The 16,029-nt window shown below is 41.3% G+C and overlaps 1 protein-coding gene across 1 annotated transcript in view; it reads right to left on the reverse strand.

The window, feature by feature from the left end:
- The window catches only part of GRIA3 (glutamate ionotropic receptor AMPA type subunit 3), a 291,583-nt gene that overhangs the window by 76,585 nt on the left and 198,969 nt on the right, over positions 1–16,029 (reverse strand). Inside the window, exons 7-10 of the mRNA XM_027092323.1 lie at positions 14,048–14,215; positions 9,255–9,359; positions 8,321–8,428; positions 6,946–7,152 (exon numbers count right to left, since the gene is read on the reverse strand). Coding sequence (XP_026948124.1) covers positions 6,946–7,152; positions 8,321–8,428; positions 9,255–9,359; positions 14,048–14,215 — 588 coding nt within the window. The remainder of the gene's footprint in view (positions 1–6,945; positions 7,153–8,320; positions 8,429–9,254; positions 9,360–14,047; positions 14,216–16,029) is intronic.

Here is a 16,029-nt window from a genome sequence, read left to right on the forward strand (position 1 = left end):
GATTCCCGGCTGGAGCACCAAGACCCTGTCAGCCACACGGCTCAGAAGAATAGTAGAAAAAAAAGAAAGAAAGAAAAATAAAATAAAATAAAATAAAGTTATTAAAATAAAGAATTAAAAATATTAAAATAAAAAAAATTAAAATGTAATTAAAAAAGAAAGAAGAGAACAACCAAACCAATAAACAAATCCACCAATGATAACAAGTGCTAAAAACTAAACTATGATAAACATATAAATCAGAAACTATTCAGTCTCATACAGCAAATCCCAAGACTATAGTTGCTCCCAAAGTCCACCTCCTCAATTGGGGATGATTCGTTGTCTGTTCATGTATTCCACAGATGCAGGGTACATCAAGTTGATTGTGGAGTTTTAATCCGCTGCTCCTGAGGCTGCTGGGAGAGATTTCCCTTTCTCTTCTCTGTTGCACAGCTCCTGGGGTTCAGCTTTGGATTTGGACCCGCCTCTGCGTGTAGGTTGCCTGAGGGCGTCTGTTCCTGCCTGGACAGGACGGGGTTAAAGGAGCAGCTGATTCGGGGGCTCTGGCTCACTCAGGCCGGGGGGAGGGAGGGGCACGGATGCGCGGCGAGCCTGCAGCGGCAGAGGCTGGCGTGACGTCGCACCAGCCTGAGACAAGCTGTGTGTTCTCCCGGGGAAGTTGTCCCTGGATCACGAGACCCTGGCAGTGGCGGGCTGCACAGGCTCCTGGGAGGGAGGTGTGGAGAGTGACCTATGCTCGCACACAGGCTTCTTGGTGGCGCAGCAGCAGCCTTAGCGTTTCATGCTCATCTGTGGTGTCCACACTGATAGCTGCGGCTTGTGCCCATCTCTGGAGCTCGTTTAGGCGGTGTTGTGAATCTCCTTTCCTCGGGTACCGCGAAACAATGGCCTCTTGACTCTTAGGCAGGTCCAGACTTTTTTCCCGGACTCCCTCCCGGCTAGCTGTGGCACACTAGCACCTTTCAGGCCATGCTCACACAACCGACCCCAGTCCTCTCCCTGGGATCTGACCTCTGATGCCATGACGCTTAGTTTAAATGTCATTTAAAACTTTTTTTTGAGCTGAAAGACTTATGTTATAGCTTAATCATCCGATGATCTGATGCAAAATGTAACCCACCTGGAGGCTGTGCGTGAGCAGGAGCTTGTCAGCTACAATTTTAAAGCACTTGTTGAAAGCAAGGGAGAGGATGAGAGAGAGTGGGTAGGCAATGCATTGGCGTGTAGTGCATAAGATATTATACGTCATCTGAGAGAAGAGGCAGACGTGACCTGACCCCTCATCCCTGTATCAACCATAAGGTTCTAGTAGCCTTTGGCAGACATGTTGTTTGGAAAGTTTAAATGTGTTGGAGAAAGGAGTGGGACAGAATCAAGTTAGACGATAGGAATATAATTGCTACCTGTTGGGGGCCTGGACTTAAACTGCGTTATTGGCTGTACTCTATGGGATGTTTAATGTCTGCAATTGTTTGGATCTGGAGAAAGGGATGAGGTCTATTTAAATCTCTGCAACAACAAGCAGTGTCACAACAGGATCTCCTCGTTTCTTTACACAGAACAGATGTCCCAGTCTGGATCTCTTGGTTAGGGCTCCCTGTCCTTGGGGAGCTGAGAGAGTTAAAGACAAAGTGAAGATAAAGGAGTGTCCCTGGAGCTGGGTAAAGGCCTCGTGAGACTAAATTTGGTTGGAAATATTTCCCCACCGTGTCTGCTCAGAATGGCAGACTTCCATGCATCATTAATGCTCCTTCCTGGAATTCATATGCCTCATTTGAAAGAGAGGGGTGCTTTTATCAAGCCATCAGCCCTCCTGCCAAAGCCCAGTGTAATCACCTGAAGAACAGAAGAGAATATTTGGCATCTGTTATTTCACCCTTGCTTCTCTGCCTTTTAGCTGGAAGGACAGATCGACTTTCTGTCTTTCTTAATGGAAAACGAATCTATTTTAGGATAGTGACAACTTAAGAGACAATTTCTTCTAGGTAGAGAAATGTCAGTGTGAATAGCATCTGTAAAATTGCCATTTGTCCCAGGAGTGTGAAGGAGTCTGAGGATGCCCAGGGGATGTGACCTGGAATCAATTGTCCTCCAGCCTCATCTCCATCCCCAAGCTCTCTGCTCTCTTGTAAGCCAGAGGTACCAATCTGGGTAGTATTTTGTCTGTCCTTTTCTATCCTTAGTTCTAAGTGCTAGGAACATAAGGAACATGGCAGCTGCCCACCGGGAGGTGTCCTTTTGTCAATTAGGACCTCAATTTCCTTCCAGCCCTTGTCCTGACTCTCTTTTTCTGTTAGATCATATCTCCTCTCAAAGGGCAGAAACCCTCAGCTGCCTATCTGGGTTTTCAAATATTTCAAGTAATAACTAGAGATGTGTATTACATTATCCTGGAGGCCACAGATAAACAGGATGGGTATCTCAGATGGAAAAGCTCATAATCCAACTAGATTGTAAGCCCCTTGAAGGCAGGTAGGATTATCTTCCCATAATTGGACACGCTTAGTAAACTGAACCAATGACTCAGTGGACAGAGCACTGGACCAGGAATCATGAAACCTGAGTTATAGTCTAAGCTCTGCCAAGCTGTGTGATTTTGTGACTTTGTCACAGTACCTGCCACCATTACTGTCATCCCCATCCTACAGCAGGACTTGGTTTCCTGGTTTACCCAATGGGCAGTTCTAATGTTCAGTCCTGGCCAGTCTCCACATTTATGTGTAAAATGAATGAAAAGGTAGGCTAAAGAATATCTAAGAGCCCTGCTAGCAACAAAATGTTTTTAAATGTCCTCTTAAAACACATGCTATTTGGGAACCGTAAAAACTTGTGGTCTGAGGACAACTGCCATGTGGCGATGTTACAGACATTAAGCTCAAAATCAAAACTTCTGAAAGCAGGTGGACAGTTTCAAGTCCATAATGTTCTGAAGAGCTTATATAACGGGGGCACATTGTGTCCTACTGACATTTGTTTCAAAAATAGCCTTCTTAGCGATACAAGGTGGCCCAAACATCAACCTTGATTTGATTTTCTTTAGAGGAGGAAAAAAACATTTAGGACTCATCTGAAAAGAGGCTGATTGGCTTCTTTCTTCTTTAAGAAGTTTAATTTATTTTGACTCTTTCTTGAGACTTTATGGCAGATACTGAAATCTCCTTTGCGAAGCTTTTTTCATCTCTGCCTTTCTTCATTTTTTTTCCTACTCTGATCTGTTGTACATACTAAAAGTGTAAGAGAAAATGCCCTAAAGATAAAGCTGTGTCTATCTGTGTAGTTTTCGTGTTATTGCAAGAAATACTTCCATGTTCTCCATCCTTTTGCTTATTAAGCACTTAGGGAAGTCACTGGGGGTGGGGGTTTGCCCTCTTTTTCTTAAGCAGCTTGCAAACCATAGGAGACCAGGCCTGCCAGAAATGAATGCCTGTTTTCACTTTTCTCCATTTCTATCAATGACAGAGAAGTTGCAAACTTCCCAATGCCGAAAGATGAAATCTTCTAAATGAAGAGGAAGACTCACTTAGCTTAGATCATCCTCCCTTACAGACAGCTCTCACTCTAAGCATGAGAAGAACGTCCATTTTTCATAGCCGCACGTCTTAGAGGAAAGTGGAACTTGGCAGTCCACTCAAATAGGTTGGTTTGTTCTCGGTTCCTGGGAATCACCTTGTGTTACAATCTCAGAAAGCACCAGACACTTGTTCTAGGTCAGGGGAGGGAGGAGGACATTTCTGTAAGAGCCTTCCCTGGCTATTGCTTTTATCTTTAGTAGAAAGAACTGGGTGAAAAAGATGGGTAGGCTCCTCCAGGAGAATTTGTACCTATTCAGCAGTAGAGAGTTGGTTTCTAAATTACTAAACAAATATGGGACCTGCTAATTCTCAAGCTCCCTCACTCACACATACACAAACTGGAAAGAGGAAGAGAATGTGGAGATTAAATGGTTGCAGTACAGAGGACATGCCAGAGGAGAAACCAAAATCCACTGAGAAAGCTGGTCTTCGTCTGAACGATGTCAAGAAATCTGCTTTGCTCTTCAGCACTGTGTTTAATGTCCTGTGCAGTGACAGGAGGGCACTGAGCTATTCACACAGCGTGACAGGCTTTCTCTTGAGACAGTAGAACGCTATGGCAATTGAGACATAATGGGCTGGTAGAGCCCATGCCAGTTACTCTGCCCTAGTGAAAACAGCCCCTAAATTCCTTGTCAGGTTTATGTGGCCAAATACTCTTCCCCCCAGAATGGCTAAGGCACCAGGGGCCTTTGCAGTATGTTTCAACTATCTTTCAGGATGGGATGGGTCTGCAACACTTGGCTGTTAGGCGGTATGCGGCAATGGTTAAAGAACACACGCTTCATAGTCAGAGACCTGGGTTCAGATCACTGTGTCAGAACAAGCTGTTTGGCCTTGATATGAGACTTCACCTCTCTAGGCTTCAATTTTCTCATCTGTAGAATGATGTTAATGGTGTTTTGAGGATTAGGTTACATAGTGCTTGTAAAGCACTTGGCACAATGCCTGGCGACCAGTAAATATGCAACAAATGGTAGCTAATAATAATAAAAACATTATAGGATTACCTCTCACCATGGACTCAATTTAATGGGTATTGGCTGGGCATTATTATGTGCCACCAGGCATTCATTCATTAAAGCAAAAAGTGAGTATCTCTTATGTCCCAGGTAATGTGCTAAGAGCAGGGGAGAGCTGTGAGCAAGACGGGACATCTTAGAGCCTGAGTGTTGGGCAGATTAGGGACAGGAAGTAGAAGAAGACTTGATCACCAACTTGTAAAGAGGTTACAGCTGTGTCAGGATGGTTCTAAGCTTCTCAGGTTTCTCAGAAAGCATGATGGGTGCTCTGTCCCTTCTTCAGCCCCTCTCTCTGGCCTTAGAAGTTCTTCTTTCTCATAACTGGGTTCACTTGCATCTTATCTGCAATTCAGCCCTGCCCCAGTTCCCAGGACCAGCCTTGACCCAAGACAGGGTCCAGCCCCACAGCTGGGGGCTGAGGTTCAAATCGCCTTGCAGCTTGTGTGACTGGAAGATGGTGCCTTGGTTTTGATACTTGAGGTCCAGTCTCATTTTAAGCCTTAATTCCCTTTGTGTGCCCTTATTTTTAGAAATGAGCTTCTGCCTTTGTGCTTGTTCTTTAGGACCTGTTCCAAAAACTTATTTAGCGACCCCAGGACTATCTTACGATTGGAGAGCTATACCTTATTCTTGTTAATTCCTGTCTCAAGCGCTAGAGTCCTTATCCTAAACCTCAGTCCAATAGCTAACTTGTGGACATTTGCTTCTTGCCAGACTCTTCTCAATATATCCACCCCCTAAATTCCTCTCCTTCCCCTAACCTGTTGTTTAGACAGGGACTGGTGGTTGCAAGTAACCTTTGTCTGTTAGAACTAAACCTCTGCCACTGCCACCTGCACTTGGGTTAGTTTTCTAAGGACTGGTTCACCCAATGGGTGGTTCTTATGTCCAGTTTTGTTTATTTCCATATGCCTCATTGGGTGGCCCAAGATCTGACCTTCCCAATCAGAGGCCAAAACCTTTTAAAGCTAAGCCCCTGAGGAGCTCTGAAGATACTACTGTACCCCTTTTAAAAAGCCCTAACTATTAGTATAATTCTTTTGTACTTCGCCCATGGGCAAGCCCTTGGCAGAGACATTCTGTTCATTCATTAATTCATTCAAGATCTATTTATTGGACTTCCATTATGTGTCAGGCCATGGCATACTGAAATGAATCAGATATGGCTTCTGTTTTCAAGGAGTTCATAGACTAGTTGGGACAGCTAAACTTGAAAACAGATCGTTATAATAAAGGTTCAAAAGTACTATGAGAGGGCTTTCCTGGTGGCGCAGTGGTTGAGAGTCCGCCTGCCGATGCAGGGGACACGGGTTCGTGCCCCGGTCCGGGAAGATCCCACATGCCGCGGAGCAGCTGGGCCCGTGAGCCATGGCCGCTGAGCCTGCGCGTCCGGAGCCTGTGCTCCGCAACGGGAGAGGCCACAACAGTGAGAGGCCCACGTACCGCAAAAAGAACAAACAAACAAAAAAAGTACTATGAGAAAGCAAAAAAAATACTATAAGGAAGCAAAAAGCAGGGGCAGCTAACCAGATTGCAGGTGGGTAAATGGGATTAGGGAAGGCTTCCTGAAAGAGGTGACACCTCTGAGTTCTGAAGGACTCGTAGGTGGTGTTAGCCAGCTGAAGAGAGGTGAAGGTCCTTCCAGGCCTGTCTTCAGGGAACAGTGCATACTTTGCTATAGCTGGAACATTGAGTGTGAAGGAGGAAGAGGACCCGATGAAACTAGAGAGGTAGGTGGGGGCCAGGTGACAAAGTGCCTTCTTTGCCATGCTAAGGAATTTGAATTTTATCCTGATTTCTAAAGTGAGAAACTACGATAATGTGGATTTGATTTGCCAGGGTAAGAGCAGAGGCAGGGAAACCATACAGTAAAGACTGTCAAATAGTTGCTTGAACCGTAACTAAGATGATGATGGTGGGAATGAAGAGTGTATCTGGATTTGAGAGACAGAAAAGTAGAATTGATAGGATATGGTGACTGACTGGATATGAGGGGAGCGATGAGGAAAGATGACCTGGTTGCTTAGGCAACTAGGTGGGTGGTGATTCTGCTGCCTGAGACAGGGAACACAGAAGGAACAGATTTTCAGTAGAGGGCAGGCTGTACTTAATGTTGCCAGATAAAGTTCTCCAATTCTACTTTCCTTTTAGTAAAATAATCCTGTTGCCCAAAGGATGCTATTGACAAGCTACCTTTACAGAATTCAACTGTAGAATAAAACGTTTTTCATACAGATCATATGAAAACTATACAATTGGATAAATACTGCACTTGAAAATTAAATTCCTCTATCTTTATTAGTTGGAAGGCATAGAAATAAATGAAAACAGAGTCGAAAAAAACTTACCCCATAGACAAGTTCCCCAACCATGCCGTTCCATATTTTAGTCTCCGGATCCCTTGCACCGTATTTCCCATCACCGACAATGGACAATTTGTATTTGATCCTTACATGTTTGGCTATTTCATAGGCTAAGTCTACACAATAGCCTTCATATCGCTCATTTCCTTCCAGTTGCTCGTGATTCTTCTTATACATTACATATGGTGATTCCTTTGAGACCAGAAACAAGATCAAAGGATTACTCCTATACATTTTTCTAAGAGATAATAAATGTAATAATGAAGTTTTGTTCCCCTGTGGCTATTGAGGTTTGGTGTGTTAAGAGAGCCTTTAAAAATGTTTGCTTACTAAGCAGAAGAGCCTCAATCGACTATTCATGGGGGCACATATTCCTTGGAGTCCTTAATTGATGATTTAAGGAAATAGAGAAGAATTTAAGTTCTTTTTGAGAGTTTGAAAGAACCAGTTTCCACCTGTAGTCTTTGATTTAGTCAAGTTGGGCAGAGGTATTTCTTTTAGTTACATGAAGGTTAACTGCCTTTGATTTCTTGGGATTTACTATGTAAGAACCATAGCCAGCCTTGGCAAGCCCTAGGGAAGCACTGTGATCTTTGTGAGGTCAGAGTCTGTGGCTTATTCATTTTTATATCCTCAGGGCCTAGTACAGTACCTAGGACAAAGTGAGTGTTTGATAGGCATGTTTAAATGAAAGAGAAACTTCAGCTGAATCTCCACTTAATTAATCACAATTTCAGACCTAATCATTTTCAGGCATATTCATTTTTAACCCGGGTTTGTACTTCGTTCAGTAATGAAACATACCAGGTTTTAGAAAAGCATTTGAAAATAAGTGAAAATACTATTTCACATCCCAATAGTGCTTTTGGTTTTTCAGAAAAGCTTTACATGGTGAATATTGCCTTGAAACGTCTTATGACATGGATAGGAGATTATTATGATGACCATTCCATAAGTTAAAAAATAACACAACCTGAGGCTCAGAGAAGTTGTGATTTGCACCGTTAAACTCAGGTTAGTGGTAGACCTAATATTAGAACCCTGACCTACTCTTTCCTCCATATAACGCTATCTCCCCCACAATGAAGAATTACATTTCAAGTCCAGATGAAGCATCAGTCCATGAGGTTAACAAGGAGGATAACAGGATCTAAAGCTATTGCGAATTCCTGTTCTTTTTCTTTATTTAAATGACATTCTGTTCCTCATTGTGGCAAGACATTTCGAAAGACTCCTAAGCTGACCTGTTGGAAGTTTCCACTGTTTGAACTTGAGGTCTTTCTTACTGGCTGAATAATGCTTTTCAGAAGACAGAAGTCTTGCTGTACAGAAAGCCCACCTACCTTCCATCCATACTTACCAGAATGGTGGTTACTACTATGGTCCGGTTCTCTGCAGATGCACTGTCATTGCTGATTTGCTGATCTGAGAAAGGCACAAATCTTTCATACTCATTCCAGTAGCCAGCCTAGAAAGAGCAGACATTTGACCTGGTTGCCTATTTTTCACTCAAAAAGTGCTGCACGAAATTCAAGTGCTGTAGTAGAATGAAACCTTTTTGTAGCTGCTTGAGCAACAGATGTGCTGTTCCTTCACCCTGGGGGTTCCCATCCCCACCTTGCTTTTACTGATATTTGGTGAGAATAAGTTAGCCCACTGTAGAATGATCAGCCTTTCTGATTCTTTAAACTCAGATAGCAGAAAAATTCTTTGCTTAAAACTGTAGGAAAGCTGGGTGGGCAATCAGTTGAGTATCCTGTAGAAATGGTACAAGATATTTTACGTTCTAAGGTTTTATTAAGTAACTACTAAGTTCCCACTTCCTGACTAACTCACTATTAGTATGATAGACGCCCAGTGGTTATTATGAAATTTAGCTGTAGGGAAAGGTACTTTGTCCAGAGGCGTTTTGGTGGGTGAGTTGGCCAAATGGAGAGATATCCTACTTTCCAATTCTTTTGCTAAAATCATGTGTATCTCGGCAGCTTCTGTTTAAATAACATGCTATAAAATTTGTAACTCCTTCCCTGTATTGTAGGAAGCTGTTAATTAATCTTGAGTCTACCACTTTTAAAGGACCAGCCTCAGAGGGAGATAACTTTTAAAATGTGTAGATGGAACACTTTGATTCCAAAACAGCTCTGCATCGTATCTACACTATTCACCAAACGGAAAGGCAAACATGATGTGTGGGAATTTGCTTTGGGTGTGTTTCCTAACACCTGTTTCCTTGCATCTGAGGGCTGTCACTTTCTGAGAGGTTTTTTATTTGGATATCTGTTTGGGTTACTTACCTTCCGAGAGCCAGTGACTTTCATTTCATACACGTCGATGGTATAATTGGTCCTACGTCCGTAAGTGTCAAATTGGATGTTTCCAGTCATTCCTTGTACTTGCACCTGGTAGAAAGGGAAAAATGTAAAATTTAAAAATAGCGCCACATTATTGCCTGTTCGGTTTTTGCGACGAGGTCCGCTGACAGATCTTGGAATCTTGGAGAATGTTTCTGTTGAGCCATTGAGCTACAGCCACCAGATCAGTCTATACAGATCTTCATTTCCTCTGCACTATTTTCTAAGTATGTCTTTCAGTTAATGAAGCTTTGAGTGGGTGTGACAGGCAGTTTCTTAGATGATACAGTGAGGGCCCTACCACTACTTTTTCAAGGACCTGAAATTTCTTTTTTTTTTTTTTAAATACTTAACTTTCTCTTTATTTACTGGTTTTCAGAATAAAAATCTTTCATAGAATTGTCTAAAGGTAACCCATGTTTTTAGTATTATTATCAACTCATAGATTTAAATGTATTTTGTGTATTTCAATCCCTTTTTTTAAACTGATTTTTTACAATTAATTTTTATTGCAGTATGGTTGCTTTAGAATGTTGTGTTAGTCTCCACTGCACAACAAAATGAATCAGCCATACACATACAGATATCCCCTCCCTTTTGGATTTCCTTCCCATTTAGGTCACCACAGTGCATTAGGTAGAGTTCCCTGTGCTATACAGTGTGTTCTCATCAGTTGTCTATTTTATACATAGTATCAATAATGCATATGTGTCAATCCCAGTCTCCCAGTTCCTCCCACCCCACTCCTTTCCCCCTTGGTATCCATACATTTGTTCTCTACATCTGTGTCTCTATTTCTGCTTTGCAAATAAGATCACCTATACCATTTTTCTAGATTCCAAGGAACCTGAAATTTCTACCATTCGTCTTTTCTGAAGGGAGTTGCCTGAAGAGTATTCTTAACTAGGATAATGCGTTCTTCTGAACTGTGAGTTCCACTATTGCCAACATCCAAACATAAACCAGCTTCAGTAACGTGGGCTCTGGAGCTCCTGGATTCATACTCTAACTTCATCACTTACTAACTGTATGACCTTGGGGATGTTCCTTAATGCTTTTATACCTCAGTGTCCTAATCTGTAAAATGGGAAATCCTAGTAGTACCTGTCCCATGGAGTTGTTAGGAGGATTAAATGAGTTATACATATGTAGTGTTTAGATCAGTGTCTGGCATGTAGTGAGCATTGCAATACATGCTAGCTCTATTAATAATAATAATTATTAATCAAAATGAATTTAGTTCTGTTTCTTGAGGGGTTTACACATTTATCAGCTACCATAGTAACAGGGATGAGTTTTTCCTCTTATTTAACCTATGCCCAGTTCCAGACAGGTAGTGGAGAGCTAGGCCATGGAGGGATAATCCGTAGACTGATGAAATTTGTTAAGTCTAGGGAATCAGGAGTATTGAATACTATATAGAACAGATAGAGGTACTAGAATAGCCCAGACACCTAGTTGGGAGGCCAAATGCAGATGCATGTATGCCACAATTTTTCCTGGGTCTGGGCCCCGTATTATGAATTCATATGAGGCCATCTCTACTGGGTGGAGAGATTTCCTTACCTGTTTTACAGTTCAAGGACACTGGATGAAAGACCTTCTATAAATATGTCATTATTGTTACCCACTTGAATTACTTATCTGGTGAGTATGGGTCAAGGAATTTGCTTCAAAGAAAAAGAATCTGTCATTCTCCCAAGATGAAAGAATGGAATACTTTTTCATCTCTTATAGAAAAGTGACAAGCTGTTTGTTAAGCAAGTGAGAAGCGGTAACGGGCTTGTGCTGCAGAAGAGAAAATTGATGGCAAATAGTAGGGAGCATCTTTTTAAAGGAACAGGGCTTGTTCGCCACCAGTAGGAGACCATGGAATATCTGTTGAAGGAGAAATGCTCCAATGTGACTCCCTGAAGACAAGATGATTGTCCTACTAAATGAACAAACCTAAGCACTACTGTCAGCTTAGGCTTGCAGACAAGGTGACGTCATGCTTCTGGCTAAAGAAAAGGTCCTTTGTTGAGAGAGAAGTTGCTTATCCAGCAGGATGGGTCTGTGATGCATGAAGGGTTCTTTACACTCTATTTTGGGCACTGAATTCTAGGAGAGGAGATAGGCAGGGTAGAGACACTGGCAGAGGAAATTATTAAGGAAATCTTTTGTGAGTGAAAATAGCAAAGTCTTCAGTCTCATTAAGAATTGTATATTTCTAAAGATTCAGCCTATCTGAGCATGATCTGCAAACTGGACAGCAGCCTAAGCTGATTAGAACTTTTGGTGAGCAGAAGTCGAATTGGACTACCATTCAGAGACAAGTCTATTTTTAAGGATGTGAATGTCAGTGACAGTTTCCCACCATCCCATCTGGGATCCCTTCTTTAATCCTCTCCACCCCGCACCTCAGTCTATATTAGGTGCTTCTCCTCTGGGTTCCCATAGCATTCCGTGTGGAGCTTCACCATAACATTTTAATCTATGTATTTCTAGCTCCCCTGCTAGATTGGGAGCACCTCAAGATGAAAGACATTTTTTTTTCTGTGTTCTCAGCAACTAATCCAGAGCCTGGGATAGAGCAGGTGTTCAATAAGTGTTTACTGAACAAGTTGACAAGTTTCGATGACTTAGAATTGTGACATATTTCAGTAGACCAGGTTGAGGCTAATCTTTGCACCATCGATAGATTGTAAGGATGATGATTACCCAATCTGCAAGTAGCTTTAAGGTTTTTAAAAGCACTTGTTTACATATTAACAATTTAAATTTGAGCTCCCCTCATCTTATTTCATGTTTGCATTTTAACTTGGAGCCTGATACATAGTCCTTGGTGCTCAACAAATATTTGTTTAATGAATGGTGTGATTATTTATTCATTAAAACAGGCCCCTTAGGAGACTCTTTCAGGTAATGATTTTGTTTGCCAGATTTCTTTGAAGGAAGAGAATGATTGACTGAGCAGCAATTATGTGCTAGTCACAATGAGGGATGCTTTTACATCATGTATCCTCACTTTTAGTTAACTTAAATAAAATGGGATTTCTTTTATATGGTAGAAACCTTTAGTACTTCAGACCACCCTCTCTTGCAGTCCTCTGAAAAGTGGAGTTTCACTGATCATTTGTCACAAGGCAACATGTCCCTTTGGCAGAGGCTGATACTTTCCAGCCTCTCGGAAGCCTTAGAAAGAGGCTGGCCTATGGAAAGAGGGAAAGCATCCTTTCTGTTGAGTGTTTGATCATGAGGGCCTGGGGAGGAAGGTTACCTACCTGGCTTACAGCTTGAGCTATGTCAGTGAGTTAGACATGTGGAAACTTTGTGCAATGATATGATCAATCTAATGTTTTTCTTGCCAAATTCTTTCTTGTCCTTCACTCTGGCAGCCAGTTTTGTATTTGGGGAAGAGAGTCATTTGTGTCATGGATGGGGAGTCAGTCGAAGACGCTGGTACTTGCCCCTTGAGGTTTTGATGAAAACTCCTTTTGGTTCACTCTGAGGGAGTTTTATATTTCACTCATCATTATGTTTCACCTGACAATACAAATCTTGTAACAGCTATGAAGGTTGAATCTAATTAACTGTTCTTCAAAAATTGTGCAGTGCTACCTCCATAAAACTACACTTAGGGCATTTGTTAGGGAACTGACATAATGACATAAAAATCTGCATGATGGGAGAATGAGTCATATCTCTTTCTTGGAGAGAGACACAGTGGCTACTAACCCCTTTCTACTGAATGCTTCCAACTTGGCAAATTTAAGGCAGCAGTAAGAGAGCCAGCTACACAAAATGATGTACATTACGAGGCCATTACAGATTCCTGGTTGCTGGGTTGTGCACAGAATTATCTTATCATTGCCTATCTCTTTGTTGATTTGGATGTTCTAAACATCAGGATAATTAAAGAAGTAGAAATAAGAGAGTCTTGTACTCTCCAAGGCTTATTTTAATGCATGCAGGCGTGTGTAGCTTAATGCAAAATATTCAGGAAAGAGCTCTTGCTTGGAAAGCTACACTGAATGGGCGATGCTACTCCTAGTGTAAATAATGGAATCTGTTCAAAGGATACTGCTCAAAGCCTTAAATGCTCTCCCACCCAGTAAATACTAAAAACAAGTGACCTGTTTGACTCTCTGCCCATTGATTCCTTGTACTTTCCTTCAGGCTTTTTCTCTAGGGCATTGGGGAAATAACTCTTAAGTAGGCCTAGAATGGACTGTGTTCCTGCATTTCACCATGTAGAATAGTATAAAGGTTCTTTTTGACAAATAGAAATACTATCACACTGGCTCAGTTCCACAGTCCATCCAGGCTAATAATTTGTCTGATGAGCCAGAGGATGCTGGTAATGTCTACGCTGAAGTTAGGAGTTTCCTGGAGAATATCCCAGTCCCCCTAAGCAACACAATTTTCTGGAAAGTCTGAATTTTTTGAAGCCATTTACATGTTCAATCCATAACTTTCAAGGGTACTGAGTTTGATTTACCATCCCCACTTTAGTACAGAGCTAAATATTCATTTGCCCTAAATTTACCATTTCTCAAGCTTCAAGGAAGAATCTTCTAGTTTTAGATTTCTAGATTTTGGTGAATAAATATCGATGCTTATCTTTCTGTACACTTTGAACATTCTACAGACTCTGATCCTATTCCCTTTAGGTTATCTTTTCTCAAGATTGAGGTCTTACTCTTTTTGTGTCTTTATAAGGTGCCCCCAACCAAATAACCCACTGTGGTCATTACCATTTTCAGAGCTCTCTCGATATCAATTCCTTGACTCCAGGGCACAGCAGGGTTTGCTAAGCAGTCTCCAGCACTGCCTCTCCGGGACACATCCACTCGCTGCCTCCTCAGATAGCGGAAAGCTTCTGCTATGACCAGTATTGCATCGTGCGTCAATGCAGATGTGTACTGAAATAGATGTATGGAAAACAAGATATCATGACATACGATGCCCCCAAAACGTGCCTCGTTTCTTATAATTTTCATTCATCTCCAACTCTTGTTCTATGAAGTCACCCCCTTAATTACTTGAATCAAGAGATCTCTCTGGGCAAGCTTGACTTTGATCCATTCTAGAATGATGCATCTTACCTCATGTGTGCACATGTTAAGATTATTAAGATCAAATGGCTCAAGGGAATCTCTCTCTTACTCTCAATACTGTGTTTCGTATTGAGTGAGTGACTGCCAAAAGGCCAGCTCCTTTATAGAGAGCGAAATATGTGGGAAGTTAAAGGATGGCGTATGTAGGTTGGAGAGGAAACGGCATATCCTAAAACAAGACTGAGTTATCGCTGTTTGTAATAGAAAATTCAGATCTGGTGTTTACTTAGGGGAAAATGGAAATAACTAAGTTAGACAGCTTGAAATTAATTTGGAGGGAAACATTAATCATTTCTGTCTGGACCACGTTTCTGGTGAACTAGGACCTCTGGCCAGCAATAAATCAGTTTTTGTTTCCTTGGGAGAGCAAAATCCAAAGCTGGTTTTTGACTGTAGAAAATTACAATTGTTATTGAGTTTTAAATCTGATAACATTGACAATGCATAGGCAATACTTCGTGATGCTACCTTTTCCAGGCCAGAACACTTACTTTCTATTTCTTGGATATACTGTACTGATACACTGCTAAGGATGAGGCCAGTCATTTAACACAAGGGATTTGATTATCTGCAATTTGACATGGTGGATGCCTTTTCATTAATGAATCAACAAAGTGTGATTAAAATTAGCTGGCCCCTGTTTTGCAGGGGTGACAAATACTGGTAGAATACAGAATTCTGTTGATTTCTAAAAAAAAAATGAAGCAAAATGCCCTGGGGGGAATTTTCTGTCTACATAGTATGTCCCAATACAATTGTGAGTGAATGCATTGTCATCTTTACAACTATCAATTTACTTTTCTGACTTTTCTCATGTTACTTTTCTTTCAGGGCCAAGTCATCAAGTATGACTGTAACAGGGGGCATATGTTCTTTCATGAAAAAAAAATATCTGTGTCTGCCCGTGCTAGCACTACATAAAGCCAACGTGGTGGTGCTTTTTTTCCAGCTGACTGCATAAACTGTCAGCGATCTTAATGTAGTCCTTTCCAAGCCATGCCCAAATGGCTATTTAATTTTCTACTTTTTCAGCTTCTACGGACCAATGTGTGACCATCTAAAAAAAAAAAGACCCCAAAGGAAATGTTCATAAAATATAGAATAAATTAAGCATCAGGATTTTAATCTCTAGACACTTTTATTTCCTAATCAAAAATATTGTACATAATTTTTTAACATGGGCTTTTTGTCTGTTTGACATAGAGACAGGTTCCATAATGACTAGTACAAGTCAAAGTAATCAGAAAGTTGTAACCACCTATTTAAGTATTTCGTTTTCTTAAGTTATTTGAAGGGTTTTGCTTATAAGCCTGAACAATTCTTCTCAGTAAGTTCTAAGAACTTTACATTACACATATCATGAGTTACCAATGAATAATCCAGAGCTGAGATTGTCTTCCTTCTCTTTTGTACACCTCTACAACTTCTGAACAGGCATAAATGACTCTGTAGCACCCTTTTCATACTTTTACTCTTGTCCATTTTTTGTGCCTAGCATAGTGCCTGACATTGTGTAGGTAACCCATAAAATATTGAATAAATGAGTTTTTTCCCTCTACCTATTGCCTGCTAAATCTAAGGATGGCAAAACAGCGGATAGGCAGTTGTATGAAAATATA

This window comes from Aethalodelphis obliquidens, unplaced genomic scaffold (genome assembly GCF_003676395.1).
Source record: "Aethalodelphis obliquidens isolate GAN/ISIS:26980383/991018 unplaced genomic scaffold, ASM367639v1 scaffold77, whole genome shotgun sequence".
NCBI classification, from domain to species: domain Eukaryota; kingdom Metazoa; phylum Chordata; class Mammalia; order Artiodactyla; family Delphinidae; genus Aethalodelphis; species Aethalodelphis obliquidens.